Source organism: Leptodactylus fuscus, chromosome 10 (assembly GCF_031893055.1).
Source record: "Leptodactylus fuscus isolate aLepFus1 chromosome 10, aLepFus1.hap2, whole genome shotgun sequence".
Taxonomy (NCBI): domain Eukaryota; kingdom Metazoa; phylum Chordata; class Amphibia; order Anura; family Leptodactylidae; genus Leptodactylus; species Leptodactylus fuscus.
In genome coordinates, this window is record NC_134274.1 from 17,631,136 (window position 1) to 17,645,049 (window position 13,914).

At 42.6% G+C, this 13,914-nt stretch overlaps 1 protein-coding gene across 1 annotated transcript in view; it reads left to right on the forward strand.

The window, feature by feature from the left end:
* Positions 1-630: 630 nt before the first annotated feature.
* LOC142219122 (alpha-1-inhibitor 3-like) overlaps positions 631-13,914 on the forward strand; it is a 41,812-nt gene continuing 28,528 nt past the window's right edge. Inside the window, exons 1-12 of the mRNA XM_075288087.1 lie at positions 631-698; positions 1,011-1,194; positions 1,642-1,798; positions 4,547-4,599; positions 5,600-5,620; positions 5,742-5,898; positions 6,716-6,797; positions 7,650-7,794; positions 9,093-9,207; positions 10,059-10,165; positions 10,814-10,990; positions 11,467-11,679. Of these exons, the coding sequence (XP_075144188.1) occupies positions 631-698; positions 1,011-1,194; positions 1,642-1,798; positions 4,547-4,599; positions 5,600-5,620; positions 5,742-5,898; positions 6,716-6,797; positions 7,650-7,794; positions 9,093-9,207; positions 10,059-10,165; positions 10,814-10,990; positions 11,467-11,679 (1,479 nt within the window). The remainder of the gene's footprint in view (positions 699-1,010; positions 1,195-1,641; positions 1,799-4,546; positions 4,600-5,599; positions 5,621-5,741; positions 5,899-6,715; positions 6,798-7,649; positions 7,795-9,092; positions 9,208-10,058; positions 10,166-10,813; positions 10,991-11,466; positions 11,680-13,914) is intronic.

Genomic DNA, 13,914 nt, shown 5'->3' on the forward strand with positions numbered 1-13,914 from the left:
GATTGAAGCTGAAAAGTAACACTGCTCATTACTCTGAAGACCCCATCCCCACTGTGACACGATGGGGGTAGCATCATTGGTTTATGTACACTGGTCATGCACATACACGCAACTGCCATGATTGCTGACAGTAAATTCAATTTAAAAAAAAAAAACTCAATCAGAAAAAAAAAAATTGGATAAATTTCATGATTTGATTAAAAATCGGCAATACATTCCTTATAAAACCAGAATTTTTTTGCTCTTACAATAAAAATGTTTTGCCTCTTTAGACTGAATATTTTTTTTACTTTTTATCTTTTCCGATGAGTTTTGTTTGAACAGACTTCTATGGTCTGTCCCTCAGAAATCCTTACTGAACTTCATATATTCATTAACTATCTCACAAAGTCCACACTCACTGACCCCCTGTCTGTCTACACAAACTCCATGGCAAATAAGAGGTCAATGAAATGTGCAAAAATTCTGGCTCGTGGCCAAGATGTCCCCACAGTATTATTGACATCTCAGATATCTCTGGCCACATTGTTGGACATAGGACAATTTTGGCTCCTCCTTTTTCTCTCATTGAGACAAAGGAGGGAACATTGAGGAACATCCAGGCTGAGTGGAGGTAACGTGTGGTCCAACATGTGGCTGCTCCTGATGTCCACCTGCCTGGCAATCTTTTGCCCATCTCTGACTTCAGCATCGGAACCGTAAGCTATTAATTGATACAATTCATTGATTTGGAATAAGTTATTACTTTGTAATATGTTATAAGCTGTTCTATATGTATTAGATGAGTATATATTTTATACAGTAGTTCAGTATTCCCCATCCTGAGGATCTCCAGAGGTTGCAAAACTAGATCTCATGGCTTGGAGACACAGGTTGGAAAATACTGATGTAGATGATCTACTTTTTATGTAATACAATAAGACTGGTCCAGTTCTTTGGGATTCTGACGTCTGATTTCTGCATTTTATTAATGACTTATAGCTAATGTTTGTGTTTCTCTATCCTTATAGTCATTACATGATCGCCATCCCTTACACTTTAGCCCAGGGGGCCAAGGAGAAAGCCTGTGTGACCTTCCTTGATCTGAAGGGGGCAGTTGATTTAAAATTGGAGTTGAAGATAGATGACCAAGTTCACACTATAGGTGAACATAAAATAGATGCTCATGACCATTCCGAGTGTTATCCCTTTCAGGTCAGTATACATCTATAGGGTATGGTGTATGACTGTCCAAAATGTTAATATACTGTATAATGTTGAAAGTTCAACTAACCATAGTATTCCACATGGGACTTGTTCAAAAACGTTGGGTAGTATTGTACAAGTAGTTTAGTCAATGGAGTGGACTTATAGTCTATGGCAGGGGTAAGGAGCGTACGGCAAAACTACAATTCCCAGCATGCATACTGGCTCTGCTGTTCTTGGAACTCCCATGGAAGTGAATGGAGCATGCTGGGAGTTGTAGTTTCACAGCAGCTGGACAGCCGAAAGTTCCCTACCCCTGGTCTATGGGGTCTGTTGGTTTCTGCAGGTAACCGCTTTTTAAGCGGATTGGGTTTCCATTTTTTGGGTCCCCAAGCAGACCTGAAGAACAGAAACTTGAGTGGAGTTGTGACAAAAATGTATTTCATTTCCCCTTAGGTCCCGGTCATAAACAAGGTTTCTGCAAAAGGTTCCGTTCATGTGACCGCTCATGGAGACCACATCCATGTGGATAAGAGCCGGGACGTTATCATTACAAAACAGGAGCTGTGCATTATCCATACCGATAAATACGTCTACAAACCCGATGATACAGGTAAGGTCCAACATATAGAGAGAGGACTCGTATCTGTTTGCTAATAATATTTGGCATTATTCTTACAGTTACATTAGTCATTTGTACTAAAAAAAAAAACTCATAATGGAATGGAATTTAATCAAAATGCAAGAAAATTTAGGAACATGTTTTAGGCGTAAACTACAAGGGATGTGACGTAAGGTCCATAGTGGACCCATCCCAAACCTAACCTGGTGCACTCAGCCCTGCTCAAAGCCAAATCCAGGTCAAGCAGAAACAGCAAAGCCTAATTTCTGCATAGAATACCGCTCTCCTCTAGGGCCTAGTTTTTCGGTTGCAGTACATTCTAGATGGCGCTACTGCTTGAATCTTTTGGAACAGACTTTAGAATGTAAACTTCAGTCTCGTTCAGGTCACTGTTGACCTCACAGGGTCTTTAGCCAGTGTTATCACTCAGACCTATAGACAGCGCTGACTTTGCACTGACAACACAAGAAATCAATAATGAAAATTCACCTTTATAACACAAATAGCCATGTGTATAGAGGACGAGGGTCACACCTGTTATGGCCCTTTCACTAAGTGTCACCCAACAGACCCCCCTACCCTCACAATCTAAATATCATGAACTAAGTTTAGTCCATTACCTTTCAAGGTTAAACTAACTAATCCATATCATATGGGGGTATGACTGTAACAGGGCAGGGGAAAAGCGACCCTCAGCAGCATGACAATGGTCAAGGAAAGCCTGATTCCTGACTGGTGTCTCCAACACCAGAAATTGGCACTCGTATCTTCTGCATGTGGAGGTCACCGCGCTGAGCAGAGACAAGTGCTTATTTCTGGTGTCGGAGGAGTATTGCTTTTCAGGATATCAAGCTTTCCCCAACCATCATGAAGCTATATGGGGATCAGGTTATTCCTGTTATTGATGGTATATCTTTAGGATAGGTCATCCTCATCAATAAAAAAAACCCTGCTGATCAACCATTTGAAGCGGACACTGCATTAGTGATCCCTTCAATAATTACATTGTATGCCATCTCTTACATCAGCCATGTGACGTGCAAAGCAAATAGCGATGACGTTCGCACAAGCACTGTGGTCCCTTCAAATAGCAGGGATTCTGGGTATTGCATGAAACATCCTAGAAAATATTTTCAAAGGTGTTTTCCAACAAAACAAGTTATCCCCGGATCCATTGGTATCCAAAATCTGCCAACAGCTGAGATAACACATGCGGGGAACTTGAAAGCCTAAGAGACTGCGGAGTCACTGGTTGGAAACATTGTAGGCACAATGGGGTGGAGCACCCATGGGTAGGGTAGTGTTACGGTTCTGTGTATATATATAAATAATATTTTTTAAACGACAGACCCTCTAGTCTGCAGAACACTGCAGCGAGGTCCAGAGGCTGAGTGGGCGGCTGTATGTCTGAACTTAATGTGAACAGGGTGCAACAAACACTGGCCGAGGTGCGGCGCAGTACTCCCTGTGAACAGAGTGCAACAAACACGGGCAGTGGTGCGGTGCGGTACTCAATGTGAACAGGGTCTGAAACAAACAAGTCTGCCAAGTGTTAACTCACCCCAGGTCAGCAACAAACATGCACCTGAAACAGCTAGGAGTCACCATGGAAGTTTGCATGCTCCTGCAACAGCTAGGAGTTCTGCAAAAGCTAGGAGTTACCAAGTAAGGGGGCATTCACATGGAGTAACGCCGGTAGTGTATCACAGCCGTACACGCCAGCGTTACGGCAGACTGCCGAACACTTCCCATTCACTTCAATGGGAGCGCTCGTAAACGCCGCTGTTACTAGCGCTCTCATTGAAGTGAATGGGAAGTGTTCGGCAGTCTGCCGTAACGCTGGCATGTCCGGCTGTGATACACTACCGGCGTTACTCCTTGTGAATGCCCCCTAAGTTTGACAGTCTACAAAGGCTCAGAGCCCAAACCTGCTGCAGCTCCACAGGCTGGAACAGTGTCTACCACTCCTAACCCTGGTGCAGAGTGACAGTTCAGGGTTTACAACTTCCGTGGACTTTCAGTCAATCTTTAGTCAAAACATTAGTCAAAGTGTGAGCAGCCGGCGGGCGTCGTCTCACACTATTTAAAAGGAAGACCCCGCCCAATAGGGGCGGTGGTCATGACCTCACCGCTCATGCTCAGTAGGGGAGAAATGACAGCTTGTGAGTGGCTCCAAAAGTCTGAGCATGCTCAGTAGGGTGAAAGCTGGACTTAGACTGACCCACAGGTGGCACTGTGCGCCGGGAGAGCAACCTGTGGAACCCAATCCTAACAGGTAGACAACAACACACTTGCACAAGCAATGTGTCTTACTTCATATAGTTTTAATTTTGTACCCTATCAGTATGTCTTTGGAGTATGGGAGGAAATCCACGCCAAAACGGGGAGAACATGCAAACTCCTTGCAAATGTTGTGCTTGGCAGGATTCGAACCCAGGACTCCAGTGCTGCCAGGCTGCCGTGCTAATCACTAAGCCACCGTGTTTCCCCTGTCTTACTTCAAATAGTTGAAAGCCAATTCCCAAACATAGGGCACTACGCGTTTTGCGAACTACTGTCCCTTTTTCAAGAGAATACAATCGAACACTAGATGCTCTCTGCTTGCAGGGTTGGTGAGTTACTAGTGAGTCGGTGGTTGGGAACACTGACATGGCAAAAACTTAAATATCCAACCTAAAAAATTCTAATGAGTAAAATGATCATTAATACTTTCCTGATTTCTTTTATTACTGATTTCAGTGATGTTTCAGTTTATCTCTATGGACCGTGATTACCGTTCCACCGATACAACGGTAAGTGATGTATTACTAAATTAACAACTTATTAACGTACTGTGAATAAATCAGAAATAAGTGAATAATATAACGCCATGTACAGCTGTAGCAACCAAGTGGAATGGTTTAGGGACAAGTAGGGAGTAGTAGTCAGTTGCACTGAGCTCACGGCGGCTGTAGGTGATGCCACTAAAACGCCTATGGTCCTCAGGGGCAGTTGTATTGGTTAAGAGGAGGGTCTCTGGTATAGATGCTGGTGGTAGGAGTCGTTTCCCGAGGGACTTTGTAGCACAGTGAATCTCCTGCCTGCTGGTGGTTATGGTGCCCAAGATTGAGGATTTAAGAGACAGATGTGAATGGTGCAAAGAACTGGCGGTTTTGCTGATACAACAATCTTGTCCTCCATAACCCATTAAAATAATCTGCAATAACCCTTTAAGGGTAAGTTCACACATGAGTTTTTTGGACTGGAATTTTCCGCCTCAGTTTCCGGTCCAAAAAACGGCTAGCCGCGATTGGATGCCGATGCAGTGCACTGGCGTCCAGTTATGGCATTCCGCTCCAGATTAGGCCCAAATGAATGGGCCTAGTTGGGAGGGAGGTGTCACAAGGCAGACGTCCGCAGCTGAATCATCCTGAAGGAAGGGCAGGTTGCTTCTTTTTTCCATGAGTGGGAACAAACCGATCACAGAAAAAGGAAATGACTGGCTCCCATTGATTTCAATGGGAGTCAATTTTTGAGCCAGATTATGATGCGGATTCCGCATCAAAATCCGGCTCAAAATACCCCGTATGAACCGGCCTAAAAATTGTGGACTCCAAAGTAAAATCTGTTGGTGGGCCCCAAGCACTGGGTTGTAGATAAGACTGTTACTGATGGACCAACTGTTACCGATGGCCCATTTAAGTATAGGATAAAAAAAATGTTCATTTGGGTACCATGAGGTGCAACATTGTTACCGTTGTGAATAGAGTTACAATTCAATATGTTAATCTGTTGTTTGTTTGTTTTTTCCAGTATCGTTTGGTTGAAATAATAGTAAGTACGACAAACTCCGTACAGACATATATTTTATATTACCAATGGAAATGAAAGAACAAGAGATCGCTTTAGTTTTCACTGTCTTTAATAGTTGAACCTTTTGTTTAACTTCCGATAGGACCCCAATAAACACCGCATAGCCCAGTGGCGGGATGTGTCTACTAAGGATGGGTTTGGAGAGCTTAGCTTCCATCTGGCGGATGAGTTACCTCTCGGAGAATATCAAATTACCTTAACCCATTTATGTAAAGCAAAATTTAAAGTTGAGGAATATGGTAAGTTGTGAATGACAATAATGGGGCAAAGATACTACATGTATCACATTATAACCAATCTCGAAGAAATGATTCCAGTACTGGCAGTCTAAGAGCATTGACGCTCATATATTTATTAGATTTATGTCCAGTAGACTGGATGGTGACATACGGAGTGATACCAATATTCATAGTGCAAAAAAAGATTGAGCCTATAAATTCTCTCGCACCAATTTCCAAACTCTAAGGATGTCACTCAAGGCATTAAAGAAATTTCTATTAATACTCTCCTTGGCCCTACTGGGAATAGCTTCAGAACCCATGTTAAGTGGGGCTAATTCTATAGAGGGGAAATACATTTGGTAGATATTCAAGATATGAGATTGAAATCATCTACTCACAATGTCTGAAGAAGATAGACCAGTTTGGTAGAAATTTCCCCATTTTCTCGACCTATTTGAAACCCGTACTATCTCAAAGAACTAGGTCTCCCCTTTCATAGCAACATGAAGGTGATGAAGACACATAAGGATCTCCCCACTTATATCTATAGACATTGACTACTAAGACGTAAAAAAAAAAAAGTCATCTTATTCAAATCACATCCATGAAAATAGAGGGAGCGGACTTCAGAGAAGACAAGTGATAGAATATCCTAGATGTATAAGGTGGTAGAGGACCCAAGGTAAATGCCTCATATATATAATGCTGCCCTAAAAACATGAAAAAAAACAAAGAATTGCAATACCAATCTGTCGATTAACATATTTTTGGTAACAAGTTGTCAAAAAGAAAAAACCCTATTAGATAATTAACATCATTTTTTTTTTCCTTTTAGTGTCAAAGAGATTTAAGGTAAATATCAATGAACCATCCAGTGTCTCCATAGACAAGACTCTTCACCTGGACATTTGTGGCAGGTAAATTACTGTTACTGCACCACTCCTAAAACTCTCACTTAATAGCAGGTTCCTACAGTAGACACTTGACACACAATTGAGAAAGGGATCTGTTTCCGAAACGCGTTGTATGCTTATAAAGTTTTCCGCGTTTGGACCAGTGTGCATATTGCCTTCTTTTCTTCTACCTCTCGATGAACCTACAGTAAAGAAAACAGTTATAATGGTCTGGGTCTGGTTCGGAGTCTTAAGTTGCTACTACTTGGAAGGTGACTTACTTGCAAGGCTGGTAATGTAGTCAGGAGGAAGCCAGTGGTCAAGGCACAAGATGAGCGTCAGTGTTGGAGGAGGAGGCAAATACCATAGTCAGGAGCAAGCCAGTGGTCAATGCACAAAATGATCGTCAGTGTTTTCAGCAGAGCAGGAGATCGCAGCTAGATTACCAGCAGAGCGCAATAATCTCGCAAGGCTGGGCGTATATAGGAGAACAGGTTGGAGAAAACCAGAGAGGCAGGAAATGAAACTAGAGGTACCGGGAACTGTCCAGGAGGCCAAATAGCTCAGTTGGAAGAGCATCAGCCTGGGACACTGAAGTCTCTGGATTCAAGTCCTGACAGCAGTTCTAGTTATGGTAACCTTCATGCAAAAGTCAAACAGGGTAATGAAAATTGGAGTGACAGGAGTGTAACAAGATGCTCATGGGCTTTGGTGTAAGAGTTTAGTTTGAGCCTCGCCTACTCCTTCTTGCAACCCAACCCCTCACACAAATGCACTTTTTCTACATTTCCACCCAATTCTGATTTTTTTTCCAACTATCCAGAAGAAGATAAGAGCACAGTGACATCACTTTTATTACTTGTCTTATTTTATCAGATACACTTACGGGAAACCAGTACAGGGATCTTTTGATCTTTCTATCTGTCCTGAACAAAATTACCATCGAAAAAGACGGGACAGTCCAGACACCAGTAGTGAAGGAGAAGATGAAGACAACTGTATCATTATGAAGGAAGTGAAGGTAAGTCATTTTCAGGCCCAAAAGGCCTTCCCATCCTATATGAAGAGACAAGTCCAATAAATTACACAGTTGTTTGCTACGGATTTTCAGTTAGGCTTTTGCATTCAGTGCCCGATACTTGCAGCAGCCCTACACTGTGTCTGAAGAAGGTCAAGGGACCGAAATGCCACGTTTGTTACTGATGCTGCTGCTTCATAAATGATATCATAACTTCAGTACTAAAAGGAGTGTGAGGTTCTTCTTTATGCCTCTAAAAATAACAGAAACCCACAGGGTGGTCCTAAGAATCAGTGTCACGTATATAGTGCCCTACAAAAGCCTAGTGCAAACAGTGTTTCCAAAAAAAATCCCAGTACCATCGTGCTATTCCAAGCTTAACTCAACCTTAACTCACTTACAGATGTGTCCACTCCCGAAAAGGTCATTCTTTTAAGACAATAACATTTTGCAATATTGTATCATAAAGTCATATACTATGTGTGCCTATTTGTGGTCTCAGTGTATAGCCCCCCCCCCTTTTTGGCACCCACAAAGTATATCATCCAACGTTTTGTCTTGACACCCACACAGTATATAGTCCCCCTTTTTGATTTGCACACAGCATACAGACCCCCACTCACCCATCCATGATCCTGTCCAAGCCGGCCTCTACTGTCACCACCAGGGTTCGCTGCACCCAACTTTGAAGTATACCCGAATGTATTGTCCTGGCATTCTTCAGTGTGACATAACCTGCTGCATCGGTAGCAGAGGCCGGCCTGGTCTGACGTGTGGATGGGTAATGAGTAAACTATCGGCTACCTATTGAAATAACCCCTAACATGGTCCAACTGTGGCATGGGTAGAGAATTTAAATTAGTATATTTTTGGCATGTGGGAGAAAAGTGGAGTGCTCAGATACCCATGCCATGGAAATGTTGCCCTTAGTCACATTGAAACCCATGACCCCATCATTGTAAGGCAACAATGCTAACCACTGATCCACATTGAGAAGACACGTCTAAGGACAGATAGGATTCATTTGTATAAAATATATAAACAGTCATACAGATCGGACATTGATCTGCCCTCTTCTGTTAGTCATACCCCTTCCCTTCATCCAAATCCTTTCCCATCCCTAGTATGAATTTGATGGACAGGTTTAGTTCAAACCATACCACTCTATGTCACTATGTAACAACAAGGAGGAAATCCTAGTCAGGGACCCATAGAGATCTGGCTTACCCTCAACCAGGGGTGAAAATGTTCCTTAGACATTGGCTTATCCATTATTTCTCTGAAACCCATTTGTTTTGTAGACCGACAGCACAGGCTGCCTATCAAAAGATATCAACCTTGAATTCTTCAATTTCTCCAAATCAGTACGTTATCCATTTGTAGAAATTAAGGCAAGTCTGACAGAGGAGCAAACTGGTAAGAATTTCTGAAACAATCTGGTCCATTTGTTTTCTTTATGCTATTAGGCAAGGGCTATAGAGCAACTTTTGTGGTTCAAATGTTGTATGACCTCGGCGTTGTTCAGCCATTGTGAAACAAAGATGTCCATAGTGCTGTGGGGAAATACACAGCAGTTTGGTGCAGCATGTAACAGTTTATAAAAAAAATGAGTTGAGGTAAAAGGCTAATCCCATCTCAAGGATCCTATCTATGCTAGTAGCTTATGTACATTCAAGAGTTTCCCTAAATACATTCCTTTAGAAATTCTGCTTTGTTTGCCTGCTATGTAAAATGATTCCTCCCATTGTTGTCCTGTTATCTGATGTTCAGTCAGACGATTGACTCACTGCTCTCTGGAGGTGAGGGGGGCTGAGTTCTCCAGATGCATTCAGAACTGTTATCTTCTGCTATTATCAGTTTAGCTCATTGCAGTTTGCTAATAAAGCCTTGGACAGTGTTTTATATCTCTATGTGAATACAAGGTAACATTGAGTGTAAGTCTGTTATCAGTCCTAGCAGCATGTAGTGTTCTCTAAACCGGTGTAATGTAATAAATATTTACCGTGCATATTTGATCTACATTACTGTATTATATGATAGTAACCATAATAAACAATTTCTCATGGTAAAGGCAATGTGTCTTGTCCATCAAACAGTCAAGTCCTCTCATTTCTTCAGCTTGCTGAAGAATATAGGAAGTAAGAAAAGGAGAGAGCAGGCAAATACTGAGAGAGGAAGACAGAAAATCCCTATAGTGTCCTCTTTATAAGGGGAATGTAGGTTATAATCCAACTCCAGTATCATGGACAGTCTGTTCTCTCCTTTAGGTCATATTGAAAAGGCATCAGTTAAAGTCTATATAAGCACAAAAGACTTAATTAGGATTCTTGATGAAACGATTGTCTATCAGAAAGGCCTTCCATATTATAACAAGGTAAGGACAAACTTATTAGTATTACAGACTTGGGAACTGGCAGAACATATTGCCAGAGAATTTCCAGAGAAGACAAGAGATACATGAAAAATTCATGCTGGTGGAACATAGATCACATGTAAGCGGCACATGGAGGTTTGTGAAATGTTCTATTTTTTGACCTTGTGCATGAGACCTACCAATCCATGAACGTTAGGACTTTGGAAATGTGTAGAGAAGGGCAGAATGTTTGAGGTTTTGTGGGCCATTGGGCAACAGAGCCTCAGAACTCTGTTTGGGGTGCAACTAATTAAATGTACACTCGGTTCACATTAGTGTTGTGTGACTGTTTAGGAAATCCATTCCCCATTCCAAAGCAGAAGGAAACTGGGCAGGAACCCAATGGATGCCATTATAGTAGACCCAAAAAATGGAAACCCGAACGCTACTGTGAACCAAGCTTTAACAGTGCAATGATTGTTTCCATCTTTGTTGACGAAGTGCTCATGGCAGAAATTGAGTGGAGCTCCTCCAGGTGCTCCTGGCCCTGACACCTGCCCAAGTTTGGCGGGTGCCGACACAAGCCCTGACGAAGGGACCTAGCAAACGTATACCTCAATAGAAACTATAAGAAGTTTCTGATTACTCGTTTCTTTTCTTCATTCTCAGTTGAAAGTGATCGATATCAAAGGACAACCCATACCTAATAAGACTGTATATATATACGTATTAGACCACAATGGAGAATTTTCTGGAAAGCCACAGAAAACTGTGGTAACGGAAGAGAATGGAATTGCTCTTTTTGCTCTCAACACCTCAACGTGGGAGTCATATGTGACTATAATGGTAAGTTGGATAAATCAGAGGAAGAGAACGTTACAGGTTTGTCTTCTGTTCTTGTGTGTATGTATTTTTTGATGGTGGATTTTTTATCCATAATTTTTTCATACATAATTCTTGGGGTAACTCTTCAGCCGAATCTATACATTGGTATAGAAACCAATAAATTGGAGACAACTCACTGACGTTTATTGGAGAGTTTTCAAGGTGTGCTCTATGATCAGTACCATTGCCATTTTGGGGGAACGGAGAGAAGGCAATCTGTCATCATCACCTATGGTCAATGGTGGATCCCGTGTTGTCTTGTGTTCTCTCTTCTTGTTATCCTCGCTGTGATGATAATGGGATGACTGCCGTGACATGGAAATTGAAACAAAAAAATCATCCATGACAAAATTGTGAAGGGAAAACGAGAATACTACTCTAGTTGAACGTAATTTTTTGGATTTTTTTGTTGACTTTTTTTATATCATTTTCCTCAGCCGACTTTTTCATCTGAATACGATGATGATGATCATTATTACTCATTGCGTGCCACCATTGCACCCCTGTATACTCAGAGTCAAAGTCAACTGGTTATAAGATCCCACTCAAGCGAGCTAGAATGTGATTCAGATCAGACAATGACTGTGGAATATAACATCGACAGGAGGACTCTCGACTCCGATACTGATCATCTCCACTTCTTCTACATGGTGAGTAGTTTTTCGTGATGGACATGGAAATGTTCAAGGTAAATACAGGACAGTTTGGTTGTATTTGGGAGATAATGGAACATGGTGGAAGCCGTGACCTTCTTCATGTATGGTTTTAGGTGATAGACCTCAACTAGGCTCTCACCCACAATGGACTAAGTATGCTTGAATACTGTTTATATGTTGTGACTAACTGGAAAGGAAAAGAACCAACATTGATGAAGGCCATATAATACGGCCGAAACGTTACTGTACAAAGATGTTACTGGGATTGCAAGACATAAACAGTCTGAAGTGTGAAGTTTTTTCCTTGATCATACTACTGGAGTGGGAACCTAACGTCACTCCTTGATAGTGTGCCATCTACACTTCACTTTACTTACTCGTGTAATCTATATTATAAAAATGAATTTCTGTCTGTCTGTCTGTCTGTCTGTCTGTCTGTCTGTCTGTCTGTCTGTCTGTCTGTCTGTCCGTCTGTCTGTCTGTCTGTGCTCTAATGCGAACCAAACGACTGGACCGATCTTCACCAAATTTGGCACAGAGATACTTCAGATATCCGGGAAGGTTTAAGACGAGACTCCAACTCGCTCGGACGTACCGTTGCTGAGATACAGCATTCCAAACACAGTGCCCCCCCCCCCCCCTTAGCCAATACAAACCTGCAAGACTTTCACTCATATTCCAACTGCAATACACACAGTCACTCCACATGCACAATACAACACTGATATCCAAAATGAGATACACGCATCAGAGGATTAGATACACAGATCAGCACACAGTATCACACGCCAGAGGATTAGATACACACGTCTGCACAAAGTCCCACAAACCAGAGGATTAAATACGCACTTCTGCACACAGTTCCACAGACTGAAGGATTTGATACATGAATCTGCACACAGTTCCACATGCCGAAGGATTAGATACAGGCGTCTACACACAGTTCCACACTCCAGGGGATTAGATACGCGCGTCTGCACACATTTGTACATGCCATAGGATTAGATACACGCATCTGCACAGAGTACCACATGCCGTAGGAATAGATACACACGTCTACACATAGTTCCACACTCCAGAGGATTAGATACGTGCATCTGCACACAGTTCCACATGCCGAAGGATTAGATACGCGCCTCTTCACACAATACCACACAAGGGAGGATTAGATACGTGTGTGTGCACACAGTAACACACTTTGCAGGATTAGATACATGCCTCTGCACACAGTACCACAAGCCAGAGAATTAGATGCGCGTCTCTGCACACAGTATCACACGGGGGAGGATTAGATACGCGCGTCTGCACACAGTACCACATGGGGGAGGATTAGATATGAGCGTCTACACACAGTACCACATGCCATAGGATTAGATACGCGCGTCTGCACACAGTATCACACGCCATAGGATTAGATACGCGCCTCTTCACACAATACCACACAGGGGAGGATTAGATACACGTGTCTTCACACAGTTGTACACGCCATAGGATTAGATACACGCGTCTGCACACAGTACCACATGCCGTAGGATTAGATACGCGCGTCTACACGCAGTACCACATACCGTAGGATTAGATACGCATGTCTGCACACAGTACCACTTGCCGTAGGATTAGATACGCGCATCTACACACAGTTCCACACTCCAGAGGATTAGATACGCGCATCTGCACACATTTGTACACGCCATAGGATTAGATACACACATCTGCAAGAGTACCACATGCCGTAGGATTAGATACACGCGTCTACATACAGTTCCACACTCCAGAGGATTAGATACGTGCGTCTGCACACAGTTGTACATGCCATAGGATTAGATACACGCTTCTGCACACAGTACCACATGCAGTAGGATTAGATATGCGCATCTACACATAGTTCCACACGCCGAAGGATTAGATACGCACCTCTTCACACAATACCACACAGGGGAGGATTAGATACGTGTGTGTGAACACAGTACCACACTTTGGAGGATTAGATACATGCCTCTGCACACAGTACCACAAGCCAGAGAATTAGATACATGTCTCAGCACACAGTATCACACGGGGGAGGATTAGATACACGCGTCTACACACAGTACCACATGCCATAGGATTAGATACACGCGTCTACATACAGTTCCACACTCCAGAGGATTAGATACGCGCATCTGCACACAGTTCCACACGCTGAAGGATTAGCTACGCACCTCTTCACACAATACCACACAAGGGAGG